We start from the raw sequence: 17,357 nt of genomic DNA on the forward strand, positions 1-17,357 counted from the left end.
TTCAGGGAGGATGTATTGAAACACATACACGAAATGACTGAGATTACGTTGCAATGTACACCATCGATTTGTTTACTATTTACTGTACCCCAATTAAAAGGAGCACTTAGTAAGTTTGTGTGCATTGTACTGTTAATAGCCAAGCGTTGAGTCGCTTTACATTGGGAAAGTAGCCCAGCCCCAAAAACTGAACACTGGTTGAAGGACATGTGGTTTACTGTAATGAGAACCTTGCATTATATGCAGAAGAAATAGCTGTAACATCTAGGCCCAGGTACATATGGGAACTTCTACGTCAATATATGCAAAGATTGGTCATCAATAACTCACAAACTGATGTATTCATGAAAAGGTCAATCACAGTTTAGTTATAAGGTTTGTTAATGCTATACTTTCTTGCAAGGCAGACAAATTGTACGCTTCGCTTGAAATGTCAATAAACAGATAAAAAAAAAAAACTTTAGGAACACCTTCATTTTTAAAGATATGGTGCAGAGAAAGTATAACAATATGATAAGGTCTCTTCAAAAATCAAAAAGTGTTTTAAATCTGTTTTAAAATGTTTTTACTGTATCTTTTATGGTCTCAAATGGCCGAAATAAAGAATTTTTTAAAAAAAGTGTATTTCAATAACATACAGAACCCTTTAACATTAGGACATCAGATTATATCAGTGCATTGAGAAGTATCACCTTTTTAAGTGATAGTTTTCAAACATATATTCAGAAAAATTAATTCTTCTCCCCCACCCTGAAAACAATGTCAATAGAGAACTAAGAGGCAAGTCAGTTGTTATGTGCACTCTTTGTGTGACTGGGTGCCTATTATACGTGAACAACATTAAGTCATTCATTTTGAGGTACTCTTATATGGGATAATGAAAAAAAGGAGGGAAGGTGAAATAAAACAATCGTCTGGGATCATACATTTTGGTTAAGTGGGGAAACTGGGATTAATCTCAGGATTTCTGGTTTCACATTGAACAATTCAGCCACTAGATGTATATGCTTTGCGTCCCCAACATCCACCATACTGACCCAACACACCCCCCACACTGACACACACACACACAAAACACAGCCCCTTCATGATTGGCACTGTGCCTGCATTAATGCAGCCCTCGGTCAGATCACAAACAAAACTTAGTGGTCACTGGTGAAATGATTGCAATTACCCATGCCACAGAACCTTCTTACTGGTCTTTCTTCCTTTTGGGAATATCATTATTAAGGCTTCCGGTTTTCCGTTTTTACTGATTTTTACAGATAAATACAGCCGAAAAAGAATGTGTTTCCTGACTGTATTTATTTTTAAAAGCGGAAAAATACTGAAAATGGTGCTTCTTTTGAGAAACTCTTCATGCTGTCTTTCATGAATTCTAGGCAACAGCTGAGCAGGCAGACAACACGTAAGCAGGGGTGGATTGGCAAGGCGGGCATTCGGGCATCGGCCGAAGGGCCGGTGTCTCAGTGCCCTCTGTGGGCCGGTTTTTTCTCCCCTTTCCCAGTCCACAGAGGGTGGACTAGGAAAGAAGAGAAGAAAAAAAACGGCCCACAGAGGGCACTGAGACAGAGACAGAGAAATGAAAGCAGCCTCGCTGTGCAGCCGTACAGCGATTATTAGCTGTGGCCTCTCCTTCACCCCCTGCCCTCCCAAGCAATCACGCAGAGGCTGGGCTGGGGAGGGGTGATTGTTTGTAAGGTGTTGCTCAGGTCTATGAGCCATTTTCACCCCGGCCCCCCTGGGGCCCACGCAGCCCAGAAACACTGTTTGTCTTAACACCTCGCCCACAGCCCTTCACATTCAGGGCTTAGTGGGCGAGGAAGAATGGGTCTCGCTGTGGGGGCCAGGTGATGTTTGGAACTCGCACCCTTCACCTCAGCCTCCCCCTGGCTACCTGGCTACCTTGGATGACCCAGCAGCTGCGTTTGTGCTCCCCTGCCAGGACATTGCCCTGAGGCCTGGAGGGCTGATTCATTTACTAATTGCAGGGGCCTTTCCTATGTTCATGTGCTCTGAGCTGAAGGTCTGGGGAGGGCTAAGTTGGTTCGTAATAGCAGGGGCTTTCCTGCTTTTCAGGGGCTCCTGCGCTGGAGGGCTCGAATAATTTTGTGACAGAAAGGGGCCTTGCTGTTTTTTTTAGTTGATCAGCATGCAGGCCATTGTCAACGTGGCCCTGTGTCCTGCGCAAGAACAGTATCCTCCCACTTTCATTCCTTGTCTGTGCAAATGGTTTTTCGTGAATGGGCACGCCCCTTGAATGTGGGCCACACCCCTTAAATAATAGCTACGCCTCATGAATGTGGGCCACTTTTTTCGTCAGTGCCCGGGCTAAATTGTGATCCCAATCCGACCCTGCACGTAGGGTTAAAATATAGGTTGAGATTTCTTTAAATACAGACACATGTTAACATATATGTGTAGTATGATGCGAATATGTACCTGTGAGTGTAGTCTTTTGTTATATGAGGCTGCTTAGTTTCCTAAAACTTGACAGGCATCCATATTTGAGTGCACGTCAAAGAGTTATATAAACGCAGAAATATACCATTTTACAGCTACATTTATTGTTGAACACAAAGTAAATAAGGATAAATACCAATATGATGGCCATAAAATAAATATGGATAAATGCAGACAGAAATGTTAAAAAAATAAATACCATAAAACCGGGAGCCCTACTCATTATATTATATTTAGAGAGGCAAAATAGATACTGAAGCAGATAGAGCCTTCCAGTCAACAACGTGTCATTTATTTTGTACTCACAGCTGTCTGCTTTTACACTGCGACTAAGTACGGCATCTACGTAAATATAGAGTAGCAGGGACACTGGGAAATAGCTACCAATTTTTACACTCAGAATAGGTCCAAGACCATTTTGCCACACAAAATCTAGGACCTAGTCACCAAACAACGTTATAATCAACGCGATAATGGATGCTTTAAAAAAAGACATAATCCAAACTGCTTGTATTACGTGCTACTGAGACTGTCAGTAAAATAACGATGCAGACATATGAAACATTCACTGCTCCCACGTCATTGAAGAAGCGCTTGACGCCGAACCCGCTACTGCCTGCTAATTAAAACACATACCAACAGAAAAAAGACGGTCATGAATGCCGATTTGCTTGAACGGGCTCACGGCCGCATAATAAACATTTTTTTTGTCAACAGTAAACAGTATTTCAGAGGCAATTCAATTGAGCTAATGTTGACTGCGGGCCTCGCCTTTTCCCTTGGACTGCGGCCGCCGTTTGCCAACGAGGCTGGCAGGCGGACAGCCAATCCCAGCTGACAGGTTGTGATAATTGTATTAGCTGTCAGCTGAGCCTGGTTCCGACCAGGCAGCGAATGGGTGCGCTCTAGGACCCGGTGGAAGCCAGCGGATCCGCCGCTCGTACACACACCGCATTGCCATTAGAGCGGGTTGAATGGCCGGCTCTCGCGCGCTGCCTGCCGCATCCTTTACGCTGGGGCAGCAGCCAGCGAGGGGAAGGATGAGGAGGCGGCCAGCTGGGTGTTTTATTGTTATGGTTTGCACGCCCCTGTAGACCCTCCTTCTGCTCCCGCCTCCTCTGGAGCTGGTATCGGCTGCAGCGCCTCTTGCATTTGCTGTCACCTCTGAAATTGGTATTAGCCATCTGCGGGTTCCCTGCTCCGCCCGGCCGTGCCAGCTTGTGCCTGCATGGCTCCGGGTGGTGTATCGGATCAGACTGGGTGTGTGGGGTAGGATTTCGCCCTGCCACTGAAGAGGGTTGCTGCTTCGCGAGCGAAGGGATAAGATCCTGAAGGGAGTAACCGAGGCCTCGCGCACACAGCTTCGGGGTCCTCCGGGAGGCAGGGGGTTCTCCATCCTCGGCATTGTGTGTGCGCACGGACCCACCGACCGGCCCGTTACCTCTCGCGGCACCAGGGGGTGACAGGTTGCGGCATCCCTTGCTGCCGCCTGCTCGTGTGGATTATCGCTTTATGGTTCCGTCCTGCCTGCGGGATTATGCATGCTTGCATATGAAGAAGAAAGAATTGCACAACCGGGCCCTTCCTACTCATCCACTGGAGCGGGGTTTCATAAGGTGACCAATTCAATAAGGAGAGTTCAGCCTAGGTTCGACCTGTTTTGGCATTCCCACCCCACCTTCCTTGTGGATGTTAGCACGCAGTCCGGAATTAACCCCATGTGGTGAAGGCGGTGGTTTTTAGGGACCATCGACCAACACAGCGAGTAAAAACGGAATGCAAGTGCTGGGTGATTTCTTCTGCCCTTTTTTTCTTGATTGGCGAAAGATGCACAGCTGGGTACCAGTTTAGCCACTGCTTAATTAGTGCCGGTGGAAGGGAAGGTTGTGCAATTTCAGTTTTTGCTTTTCATTCTCTGGAGGAATTGGCTACGATGACCATTCCAGGGGCTGTGGAGTCGTTCGCCTGAGTCTGTGCAACCGATGGTCCAGGGAACAGACTGTCTTTTGAGTCTGACACCCGCGCACCGCGAAGCGGGCCTTCCAGGTGCCCATGGCGGCCCACCGGAGCATCGAGCTGGAGCACTTCGAGGAGCGGGACCGCCGGCAGCGGCAGTCCCGGCGCGGAGCGGCGGGCTCGAGCACGGGCTCGGGCCAGAGCCGGAACGGGCTGGTGCCGAGCCCGGCGCACAGCGCCCACTGCAGCTTCTACCGCACGCGCACCCTGCAGGCGCTCAGCTCCGAGAAGAAGGCCAAGAAGGTGCGCTTCTACCGCAATGGGGACCGTTACTTCAAGGGCCTGGTCTACGCCATCTCCGCCGACCGCTTCCGCTCCTTCGACGCCCTGCTCATGGAGCTCACCCGCTCCCTCTCCGATAACGTCAACCTCCCGCAGGGAGTGCGGAGCATCTACACCATCGACGGCGGCAGGAAGGTCACCAGCCTGGACGAGCTGCTGGAAGGTGAGGAGAGACAGATGAACAGCGTTGTCCATACTTGTCTGAATTGTGATATATGTGTGTACTCAAAGGGGTCAATGCGTAAAGGCATCTAGCTGTCAAGCAACCCAATGTCTTGTGCAGGGTCGTCTCTATCCAGACCTGGTGTTTAGTCAACGACACTGTTTACTGGGATTTGCAGGCCCATTCTTGTGGTGAGAAATGCCAAAATCAAGCCCCAGAATACAAAACGTCTTTGGTTTATAATGAGGCCTAGTTGAAGGTACCACATGTAACCTGTAAGTTAGAAGCTCATTATTTTTTTGGGAATGATTAATCCTATTTCTTCTAAAATGCAACATCCAGAACTCTATATTTATACAATTATATACATGCTTTTACTTTACCTATCTGTTTTGTGTAACTTTTAAAGTGTGTGTTGTAGTTCTGTACAGTTAACTGGGTTTTTTATAAAGCACACATTCACCGATTACCTAGTTTATAAATGCTTCATGTGTCAACTGAATGCTACGGGTTATTAATCGCCAAGTTGTGCTAGAGTTGCACGTTGTTTGCATAATGTTCAGCATTCATTTCTTGAGTTTGCTGTGTCTATAGTACTTGCATTGTTGGAAAGGCAGCTTCTCTGTGGAGTTAATATATTGCTACATCTCTCGCAGCCTGTGTTCTGTAAAAGCTTTCATGTATTGCCCCTGTTGCACCTGCAGTGACTGGACTATTTGTTTCTCCTTTCCACGTTTTATTAGCCTAAGAGTGCATCTTTAGGTAGTCCATCAAACTGTGCTTTGGTGCATTAGACACAGCAATCTCTGTGAGCTGAAACCTCTCTAATCATAGACTTGTTTTGAGAGTTTCTCTCCTGACTGTGTCTGGTTTCCTGGTATTGAGCTTTCTGATGGTTGGTTGGTTGCTAGAAATGCTAGTGTTTTTAATCAACACATGAACTCTTTTGGGGATGGCTAAAACAGCACGGCCTCCGAAAGGACATGTCGCCTGATGGAGAGCAGGTGTGAGAGGTTTTCAGAAGCACGCGGTGCCACAGGTTTGCTGGAGTCTGGCCTAGATGTTGAATTTATCTGCATGTGACTGACTCTAACCCTGTAACATCAAACAACAACCACTAGATCTTGCTGCGTTAGAATAACGAGTTGTCTTGTAATTTGAACCCCTCTTTCCTTAATTGCCACTTCACCTAATTACCACTTCCCTGACCACTTATGATCAAACGACCAAGAACAGTTTTTTTTATTTCATTTTGCTGGCACCTGGCTGCACAACCCCTGAGTGTAATCTTGTAACCTGTCTGTGCATAAGCGTGCATGTGTAACATTGTCTCCAAAACCTGGAGCTTGATGTTTGCATTTATACTGTTTATCACCGAAGCATCCATTGCGTCTTCACTGTAGAGTGACCGGTAGTTTTAGCTGGGTTTAGGCATTCCCAGGGGAAATGTCGCTGCTGGGGCTTCCTCTGGACTCATATGCAGAGTCCTCGGGCTTCCCACTTATTTACTTAAGCAGCCAATTGCCTTTTAGATTGCATTAGTTCATGTGTTAATGATGCTCGTGGCCATATGCTCCAGAGGGTTTTCCCTGTTACACTAGGATGAGAGCCCTTACAAATATCAGTCCTATTTTTCACATGTTCATGAGGATAATTGAAATTTTAATCATGTGGTTTTCGTTCGAGCTTGTTACTGTAATATTTCAAATTGTTAATCAGTTTTAATAAATTGGCTAGGCGGCTTGCTTGGAGAGAGAGATACATGAAAGCCTGCTTGGTTCTGAGAAATCTCCATCCGAGTGGACAGGAGCATTCGAGGCGCCCACTGTGAACATGTTCCAGAGACACTCCACAGATGGACAGTCTCGGATTCTGTGACCTTCCTGCCTGCTAGCATGTCTTTCTTCAAAAACTCTGTGTGTTTTAATGCTAATTAATAATAATCTTACAAATGCTTGCAAATCTTTTGCACTTGAGATGAAAAATAGTTTTTTCCCCCCTAGTTTACGTCCTTACGTCTATAAATCCTTATCTTATTTAAATCCACTGCAGTAGCTTGTATCAAGTAAACAGCGTTTCACCGGATCAGAGTAACAGTGTATCGACAAATTGAAAGAACCTTCCTTGTAGTTAATATGATGGTAAATTATACTGTTCACCTTTACATTTGGACAAGGAGAGATTACAGAAATACATTTCTGTCCTCTATTAAGGACCATTTCAAACATTGATTGCCAGGCATAGCCGACACTCCCCAGGACCTGCACGGGTACCCTTTAGTTAGGTGCGATTGCTGATAGCCTTGCAGTAGGGAAGCAGTATGACGTAGATATGATTGGCCATCCTGCGACTGGTGAGTCCCCTCCTTCATGGCACTAATGTTTCTATATGCAGGTCCTCTAAGAAATCCAGGCCACTTACAAGATTTGGAGGCCCCTGGGTTAATTAGATCCCCAAAAGTAAACATATGTTGTCCAAATTTGAGCCTACTCATTTGAGCTTGAGGCTCAGGACAAAGGTAACTCAAGCCCCCGCACCCTTGGGGACCTCTGCAGGGTTGGACTAGGAACCCAAAACAGCCATGGCAAATTTCGTCAGACCAGCCACCATACAGAGATTAGCTAGCAAGCAAGCACAGCGGTTGCGCCTGACCATTACAAAGTGGTTTGGGGGGTTCTCCCACCAAGAGAATTTGGGGAAAATAGTGCATTCATGATCTATTCAATTATATTAGTTTTTAAAGCACAGTAAATGATGACCTTGAACTGCCCCAGGATATGGCAATCTTTATAAGGGCTCTTTAATGATTTCCTCGCTATCTTCCTCCAACAGCGCCTCTCATCTCTCTGTAGCCCAGTGGTTCCCAAACTTTTTTGACCCGTGGCTCCCTTGACCTAATTGGCAGTTGGCCGTGGCTCCCCACCATTTTGTACCCGCGCACCTGGGTGCCGCAGAGCACCCTTTGGGAACCACTGGTCAACATGAAGAATCAAGCCTAGACGTGATGAAGGATTCAGAGAGTAGCCATCACTATCATAAACCTTTATTTGCAATCACAAAGATCTTATAAAGTACATCTCAATGCATACAACACAATCATAGAGTAGTATCTGAAGGAGCTCTGTGGCGTTACAAGAAGTTTACGTGGGGTGGGCTCTGATCACGGCCGTCCGCAGAAATGTTTCTGGGGGGGCACATTTTTAACTTCATCCCCCTCCCCCTTGCACCCTTATCCCCCTCCCCCTTGCACCCTTCTCCTCCTCCCTTTGTTCCCTACTCCACAAATAAAACCTTTCGTGCCAGACTTTCAGACGGTAACTTTTCAGCAGGACTAACCTGGTCCCATACTCCATCGCCATCAACCTGAACTTGTGACTTCTCCCAAGGTCTAGCACCACCAGATGACGTAGAGTGGCGCTTTGTTCTTTTAAGCTCTGTATCTACCCAACACCTTTAAAATTGCATATCTCCAGTTCTACTGATTGGATTTTAGTCTTTCTGATACGTTATTGATGACAATTGTCTCCATTTTTCTAAATTGGTTTAGGATTTTTCTTGTGTTGTGTTAGCACTCCATTACTGTCTGTGTTCTGCATAAATACTTTATACTGTGCTTTTAAGTTAAGCCTGACTGCTTTGTGCCAAGCTACCAGAGGGTTAAGCACAGGTTAATTAAGCGACTTTTGTGGTTCACCCTCACAAGGATTTTGCTTACTGTCTATTGAGGCTTCCACCCCATTCCCCCCCCCCCCCCAATAACTCAATTTCTTGCATCCATGAACTATATAGTGAATTTTATTGTAATTGCACGTTTCCAAAGGGTCCTAATGAAGCAGGTGGATTGGAATGAAGTACTGTGGAGGCGATCTTAAAGTGCACCTCTTCAAGGTGCATTTGCATAGTGCCTCTTAAACCTCATCCTCAGATTCTGATGCCCAGCTCAAGTGCAGGACCTAAATATCGCTCCCCCGTCACAATGTTAAAATAATTTCCCTGCTCCTAGTGTGAGCAGCAAATGTCCCTTGTTCAGTGCTACATTGCCCTGGTAGCTAAGTTTGTGCTTCATAGATACTCATAGACGGTGACCAGCCAAATGCATGCTGTACAGTAGCTTAACCCAAAAAAGTGGCCCCCGCTGCACCACTGCTGCATCGTCTCCCCGAGTGTGATGAGGGTTCTCTCGGTCTAACATGTTGGCCTTGGGCTGAAAGGGCCCTCCATGAAGGGTTGGGGGCCCCTTGATGGATTGGGCACCCTTGGAGTGCTGCCCCCGCCTCCCACGTTGCAAAGGTTGCAGTAGACTGCAGCACACACCTGCTACTGTTGGCTCAAGTGGCAAGGCAAGTAGGAGCCTGTTCTGTCAAATGAACAAGTATGTGTTCTGAATCTAAATAATTTATGGCTGCAAGCCATATTTTAGTCGTAGTCATGGTTTTCTATGTTGACCCTGCGAAGGGTGGGCTATTTGGAGCTGAACATCACCTGGAGTGACCTCAGATGATAGGTCCATGTATGGACCAATTGTAGTGGCATATATCGCTTGGAGTAGTGATGTCAACATCCACCAGCCCTTGCTGTCACTTGTCTCAAGGAATGAAGAGGGGTGCTACCTTATTTAAATAAGTACATAAAATAAATAGTAATTTGTACTTTGTTCAGTTGACTCCAAGCACTTTAGCAAAGCTGAAATATCAGTTTCAGTAGTATGGCATATATGTAGTATTGCAGGAAGTTCTGCTATAATAAGTTGTGATGTTAAATGCCCGCATCCTCACAGAGACTAATGGGCCTTTTCTCCCCACTTAGAAGGCTAATTAACCTTTCCATAACTACTGGAAGCACCAGTGCATAGTACTCATCAATGGAAGAACCACATTTAGTCAAGTCAAGTCAAAGGATTTATATAGCGCACTACATACCCAGAGGGTCTCAAGGCGCTTAAGGAGGGGTGGGGAATTACTTGTCAAATAACCACGTTTTAAGTTGCTTTCTGAATGCTAGGTGGTTCTGGGTAAGGCGAAGGTAAGTGGGAAGTGAGTTCCAGGTTTTAGCTGCCAGGTAGGAGAAGGATCTACCTCCCATGGTGGTCTTGTTGATGCGAGGTACAGTGGCAAGGGCTTGGTTGGAAGATCGAAGCTGGCGGGAGGGGGTGTAGAAGGACAGTCGTGTGTTGAGGCATTCTGGTCCGATTTCGTAGAGTGCTTTGTGTGCGTGGGTTAGGAGCCGGAAAGTGATCCTCTTATTGAAGGGAAGCCAGTGGAGGTTTTTCAGGTGACCAGAGATGTGTTCTTTACGCAGGATGTCTAATATGAGCCTGGCTGAGGCGTTTTGGATTCGTTGGAGTTTTTTCTGGAGTTTAGCGGTAGTCCTGGCGTAGAGGGTGTTTCCATAGTCCAGTCGGCTCGTGACCAGAGCGTGGGTGACCGTTTTCCTAGTTGCGGAGGGGATCCAACTAAATGTTTTTTTGAGCATGCGAAGAATGTTGAAGCAGGAAGAGGAGACAGCGTTGACTTGTCTGTTCATTGAAAGTGAGGAATCCAGAATGACGCCCAGGTTCCGTGCGTGGTCTGTCGGGATGGGTGCTGTTCCAAGGGCTTCTGGCCACCAAGAATCGTCCCATGCGGAGGGGGAGGTACCTAGGATGAGGACTTCTGTTTTATCAGAATTCAGTTTCAGACGGCTGTGTTTCATCCATTCGGCTACTTCTTTCATTCCTTCGTGTAGGTTAGTTTTGGCGGTGCTAGGGTCATTGGTGAGTGATAGGATCAGTTGAGTGTCATCCGCGTAGGAGATGATGTTGAGGTTGTGTTGGCGGGCGATGGCCGCGAGGGGGCTCATGTAAACGTTGAAAAGGGTGGGGCTGAGTGAAGATCCTTGTGGTACGCCGCAGATGACTTCAGTGGCCTCTGACTTGAATGGTGGGAGGCGGACTTTCTGGGTTCTTCCGGTGAGGAACGAGGTGATCCATTCCAGTGCTTTTCCTTGGATTCCGATGTTTCTGAGGCGCTGTAGAAGGGTGCTATGGCAGACTGTGTCAAATGCTGCGGAGAGGTCGAGGAGGATGAGGGCGACTGTGTCTCCATTGTCCAATAGAGTTCGAATGTCGTCTGTTGCTGCGATGAGGGTGGTCTCAGTGCTGTGTTTTGCTCGGAAGCCGGACTGTGAGGAGTCGAGGGATTTGTTGGCTTCGAGGAAGGCGGCGAGCTGGTTGTTGACAGCTTTCTCGATGACTTTGGCCGGGAATGGAAGGAGCGAGATGGGGCGGTAATTTTTGAGTTCGGTGGGGTCCGCTGTGGGTTTTTTCAGAAGGGCGCTGAGTTCAGCGTGTTTCCAGCTTTCCGGGAAGGTGGCGGAGTTGAGGGAGCAGTTGATGACATCTCGGAGGTGCGGTGCTATGATGGAGTCTGCTTTGTTGAAGATGTGGTGAGGGCATGGGTCTGTGGGGGATCCTGAGTGGATGGAGTTCATCAGGCGGATGGTGTCCTCAGTGGAGATTGTGTTCCATTCAGTAAGGATGTTTAAGGGGGGTGAAGGTCCAGTAGATGGTTGGGTGGGTTGGTCTCCGGGTTGGTTGTCGAAGCTGTTGTGGATGTCTGCGATTTTGTTGTGGAAGAATGAGGCTAGGGAGTCGCAGAGGGCTTGAGAGGGGGTGATGTCGTTAGAGTTGGCCGAGGGATTGGTAAATTCCTTGACGATGTTGAAAAGTTCCTTGCTGTTGTGGGCGTTGTTATCTAGTCGTTCCTTGAAGGTGGTTTTCTTGGCCTTACGGATCAGTTGATGGTGTATGCGGGTGGCGTTTTTGAAGGCGTCCTTGGTGCTGGTGGTTGGGTCTTTTTTCCAGGTCTTCTCAAGAGAGCGGCAGAGTTTCTTGGATTTCTTAAGATCATTGTTGAACCACGAGGCCTTCTTGCAGCCAAGTTTGCTTTGTCGTTTTTTCAGTGGTGCTAGGGTGTCGGCGCTGTTGGATAGCCATAGGGTAAGGTTGGTGGCGGCTTGGTCGGGGTTTGAGAAGTGGGCTGGGGGGTTTAGAAGAAGCGATGAGGAGATCTGGTCGATGGTGATTTTGTTCCAGTTTCTTTGTAGAGTTGGGTGGGGGTGGTTGTTGGGTTTGGGCTTGTTGTAGGTAAAGTGAACGCAGCTGTGGTCAGTCCAGAGGAGATTCGTGGTGTGGCTGAAGGAGACATGATTGCTGGAGGTGAAGATAGGGTCGAGAGTGTGACCTGCGATGTGGGTGGGGGAAGTGACCAGTTGTTTAAGTCCGAGGTTGTCCAGCAGGGTGGTGGAGTTGCGGTCGTTGTTCTTTTCAAGGTGAAAGTTAAGGTCTCCTAGGAGGATGTAATGTTTGGAGGGGAGCGCGTGTGGAGTGATGAAGTCTGTGATGTCCTCACTAAATTGTGCGCGGGGTCCTGGAGGCCTGTAAAGGAGGGTGCCTCTGAGTGTGGTCTTGGGGTCGATGTGGATCTGGAAGTGAAGGTGTTCAGAGTTGGCGAGGTTGACGTCAGAGCTGGTTGAGATTTGGATGGATTTCTTATGGACGATGGCGATTCCTCCTCCTGTGTGGCCGGTACGGTCCTTGCGAATGATCTTATAATCTTCTGGGATGGCAATGGTGATGTCTGGGGCGGAAGAGGCGTTCATCCATGTTTCAGTGAGGAAGGCGACGTCCGGAGAGATGGTGTCTAGTAGATTCCATAGGTCAATGGCGTGCTTGTGGACCGATCGGGTGTTGAGCAAGATGCATTGTAGGGGGTTGGTGTCGGGAATCTGCGGTGTGAACGTAGTGGAGTGGTTGACGGTGCAGAAGAATTTGCAGGAATAGCAAGAGAAGGGTCCATAGGTGTGTCTAGGAGCGGCTTGGACGCAGTTGGGGGGACGGCCAGGGTTAAGGGCTAGGAGGGTGGTGGCATCGTAGGTAATGCGGGAGGGCTGGGAAATGCGAGGGCCAGGGGGTATGGCGCTGGGCGCGGTCCAGGCGCGGACGGGCGTAGACGGGCTTACCTTTGGCGCACCTTCGGCACGGGCTGGGCGCGGTCGCTGCGCGTAAACGCTGCGCGCAGGAACTCCTGTCATATATGGATAGTGGAGGGGGAGGGGCGAGGGCGGCTCAGCTGGGAGGCGGGGCGGGCTGCACAAGACGACAACAACAAACAAAATGGAGGAGGGGGGAGCACAGCAGAGCGCTTGTGGAAAACGCGCTAACACAGCAGTTAAAGTTACGATCTAAAATCAAAAGTGCATTAAAAGCAAAGCGGCAGCCAGGCAGAGCTGTAGGCAATAGTAAAGAGGCAAAATCGATAATAAGCGCTGCCCAACGATACCAGTTGACGCCAGGGGCACTGGGAGCGACGGTCTTTGCAGCTTTAATCGTGCAAGCATTTGATATGATCTTTCAAGGAAGATGCTTCCAACAAGGAAGAAGTGTGGCTCAATGATTAGAGCGGCAGACCCTGATGCAGAGGTCTAGCCCGGGACCAGGGTTCAATACCCCGCCTCAGCGGGTCTTGGGCTCAAAATTCCACGGACCTGATAATTCTCGCCTCGGTGCCTATTCCAATCATGGAGTCCCACTCTGCAACTCTGGGCAGTAGCTTGCTTATTCTCCACAACGGCCCCCACAACGCTAAGGATGCCTGGCCTCCACCTTGGGGGTCCCCAGGAGTGGACGCCTCACAGGGAAAGCCAGGATGGGTTCCACAGCGGTATTCGTACAAGCGCCTTGAGAGTAGTACGCTAAACAAGTATCAATTTAACAACCTTCATCCATCAGGGATGAATGTCCTTGAGGCGAGTCTCTCAATTGAAGTTTATTTTGGTTAAGCAGGTGGGTCTTTGGAAGGAACCAAAGACTGAATACATTTTATTACTTTTAATTAAGGATTTACAACTTTCCAAACTACCCTGTCCCAATATTTTGCGAATCTCTTTAACTACCATTAACAATAGAGAGAGAACTTAAGCCAACGCTTCTATTCTAAAAGAGCAATTTTAGATCACTCCAATATGTTTTATCAATCAGTTGAATTATTTTATTTTGTTGTAGTTTTTAAATCTTTATCATTAATCTAGAATCACAATCAACTGTTATGGTGCCTGGTAAATTTGTTTTTGGTTTGAAGACCGAATAATCCACAATACAGAGAAATGGAGCAGTGTGCAATAGGCAAGTTCATTAGTAAGCGCAGTTTCTCTAGAGTCTAATTATGTATAGGAATGTGATCCTTTAAGGCACCCTGCAATATTTACATATCATTTATTTATCTGAATAATTAATGTCTATTTTATCACTTCACCAATCCTTATCAAATATTTGGAGGGTTTCCCTTACATTCATACCCAATAAAAGATTCACATTTTGATTGCGGCCTCTGTCATGTTAGGCATGAGACTATGGGTGTGCTATCCCTAGGATAATCTGTATGTTAGTGGTGCACCACAGGGTCAGGGATAGTGTTAACCTCAAAGTCTATGAGACAATATGTCCCAGAGACCGGATACAAAACTGCATTTCAAAATACAGTCAATAATAAAAGGACTGGCTCAAAAGGGAGTCCACGACCAGAAATTTAGAGAAATCCATGGTTTACTACAAATTCAATAGTACACAGCAGAAATCGACGAAAATGCACGTGCAACAGCAATCTCGTACAGTCGGAGTAAGTACACAGAGGTCAATTACCATGAAGGTTTAGAAATAATGCAAAAATTAGCAAATCAGACAAATGGGCCAAGTTTCAAATGTGCAGCAAATCAACAGGAAACCGTGCTGCATCCGTTCTACAGACCCAAAGGATTGTTGCGCCCCCCAGATTCAACAGTTGATATAGCTAGGCATTGTCAGCGCAAGAAATCATTGCAACCTCAAAGTCCGCATGGCACGAGCATTATTTTAACAATTCATATTTTAAAACGTCACACACACTTTATATCTAAACACTAACCCCTACATGACTATTGATTCGCCCCTTCTGACCTAATGTCACCTGGAGGTGTCAGAACAAACTAGTTACATAAACAATTATGAATGAATTCGATTGTGTGTGCGATCAGGAATAGCCTTGACAGTAACAAAAGGCTTCATTCAGCAAGCTCTTCTAGAATAATCAGCACTCAAAATAGACAGTGCACATCTTGCTGCATGTATCATCGAGCTATAAAATATGGACACAGAATGAACATCACAATTTTACAGCAATTTTAACAAAGATGGAGACGAGGCCTCGCTGAGGCTCAGGTAGTAAAGCCAGAAAAACACACTAAAACACCTCAGAATTATTTCGTTTCAGTTGCAATTGCTCTATATCAGTACACGTGTGAATTTAATGTATAGAATGAAAAGCAGTAATGCACAATTACAGTTTAATGTGTGTAATGTGCTGTGTTAACACTCTTCTAGCCTGTAGTGTTGTTCTAGACAGTGGACGATGTATCTTGAGTTTTGTTTGCATCTCTGGAAAGTTTATGAACCATTTTGGTGTTGTCTTCTCCCTGTTCTTGTGTTTCGATTGTGGTTTCTTGTGGCGTTTGCTTTTATTGCTTTTATTTTACCTAGAAACATTTTATTTTGTTTTATGCTAAGCTTGTTTGCCTGCTCAAAGTGTATTGCATTCTTTCTGGCAGTAGATCCACACCAAGAATGCCTAGTAAAGTGTACCCAGTCTGTGAATTGCTTATGCCCATGTGCCCAAGAGAGGTTCAGACGAGAATGGGAGGTGGCTTACATTTCAACTAAACTTGTTGTCCTTGAGGATGCAATATTTGGAGAGTCACAGAATAGTTCATCACACATGTTTAATTTGGTTTTGCTCATCTACCTCAAAACTTCAATAAAAGTGAGAAAATTCTCTCTGAAATGGGTCAGTCCTCTGTGTGTCTTTTAGCAAAGCTCCCTCCCCCCTTACATGGTATTGCTTGTTACAAAGATCAAAACAATGGTTTGGTGGGATGAAAGAAGTAGTCTGTATAAGGCACTGTAGCAGAAGCTGACTCGGTGTAACGAAGCACTGATATAGCCAGCGCAAGCAAACTTTCAACACGGTAATACTACAGCACCCACAATGCATTTACAAACCACCTGGATAACCGTGTTAATCTAGACTCCTGCTTTCTGTACACTTATAGCCATGTGTGTAGCAATCTCATGGTACTGGGGAGTTTTAATGTCTTTGTCAATCAACCAGGCAGGGTAGGCATCTTTGGTGTTTATCTAGTATAGATTTGCTGCTTATTTGTTTCAGTTGGTGCAAAATTTCACCCAACTAGCCAGCCGTAGCAGTAATCTAATTTACTTATATTGGTTGCACCTCAGTACCCTCTACCACCAAACTCTATGCAGTGGCCCAACCACCCTACAATTAAATTTTTTAAAGAGCATACCATTTGCTCCCTGATATTTAAGTCCTGTAACAAGGCCTTTTTTCAGGCAAACCAATTGTATGTTATCTATCTTTGGTATAATTTTTCTCGAATCCTGTATGAGCCCATTAATTGTCATAGCGAAACTTAATAGTCACCTAGGAGGATCATCAGGTTATTGATAACCTTTTCTGTATCCCAAAGCTGAAATGATTTACAACTGGCCTTTCTACCAACTCTTTAGAAGACCTCTTAATGTACTCTTTCTTTCAGATTGACAAACTAGTTATCCCTTCTCACTTTTTAGCTCTTAGTTTTGACATCATGGCTGTACACCTACCTTTTGCTTACAATACAGGAATTGGGCTTTGGGTCTGTCCCTCTAAATCCATTGGCTTTCTTCTTTCAGCCCCTTCCAGCCACTGGGTTGTGAATTTGTCGATTACTTCAACGCTCAGCCCAGTATAGTATTCTTCTCTCATCTGATGCACATCACCTATGTACCGGCTATGGGTATTTACCTCTCTTTTGCCTCTCTGATTTGTAAAAGGATTGTGATTAGCCACTGACAGTTTGCTAAAATTGTAGGGATGCTTTGTACATCCCAGTATATACTGTTGAAGGATATAAATACTGATGAAAAGATGATATAACTCCCAGCAAGATCATCAAAACGAATAGGCTGTAACCTATCGGTAAGAGCATGTGAAGTGGTTGGAAGTTGGAGATAATTGGAAGATCTTTGAAGATGTAATGCAGACCTATGTGTGGCTAAAATTTTAAAGTCGCAGCATATTTACAGTAAAATTAGATTTCTATTTAAAGCAGTGGTCGTTAATAAATTGATTCCAAAACACCCATGGGTGTTTATGCCCTCCCCTGTAAGCTATTGCTGTTTAAAAAATGACTGTCCATTCCTAAATATAAGGCCGCGAGAAGGCTCTCTAGGCACTGTAATTGAATCTTCTGTAGGTCAAAGCCATGAGTCCAGTTTGTGGCTGGTGGAAATGAAGGAGAAAACACAGATGAACTGTCACCATAAGAGCTCTTCTGAATTTATATATTTTTAAGAACTAAGGTC

At 46.0% G+C, this 17,357-nt stretch overlaps 1 protein-coding gene across 6 annotated transcripts in view; it reads left to right on the forward strand.

Moving 5' to 3' along the window:
- The first annotated feature begins 3,407 nt into the window (after positions 1-3,407).
- The window catches only part of DCLK2 (doublecortin like kinase 2), a 498,513-nt gene continuing 484,563 nt past the window's right edge, over positions 3,408-17,357 (forward strand). For all 6 annotated transcript variants that reach the window (XR_015309377.1, XR_015309378.1, XM_086962280.1 and 3 more), the window contains exon 1: positions 3,408-4,924. Coding sequence is in view for 4 of the 6 variants with exons in the window: in XM_086962280.1 (XP_086818406.1) it covers positions 4,516-4,924 (409 nt within the window). In the remaining 2 variants the exon portion in view is untranslated. The remainder of the gene's footprint in view (positions 4,925-17,357) is intronic.

This window comes from Lissotriton vulgaris, chromosome 3_1 (genome assembly GCF_964263255.1).
Source record: "Lissotriton vulgaris chromosome 3_1, aLisVul1.2, whole genome shotgun sequence".
Classification (NCBI taxonomy): domain Eukaryota; kingdom Metazoa; phylum Chordata; class Amphibia; order Caudata; family Salamandridae; genus Lissotriton; species Lissotriton vulgaris.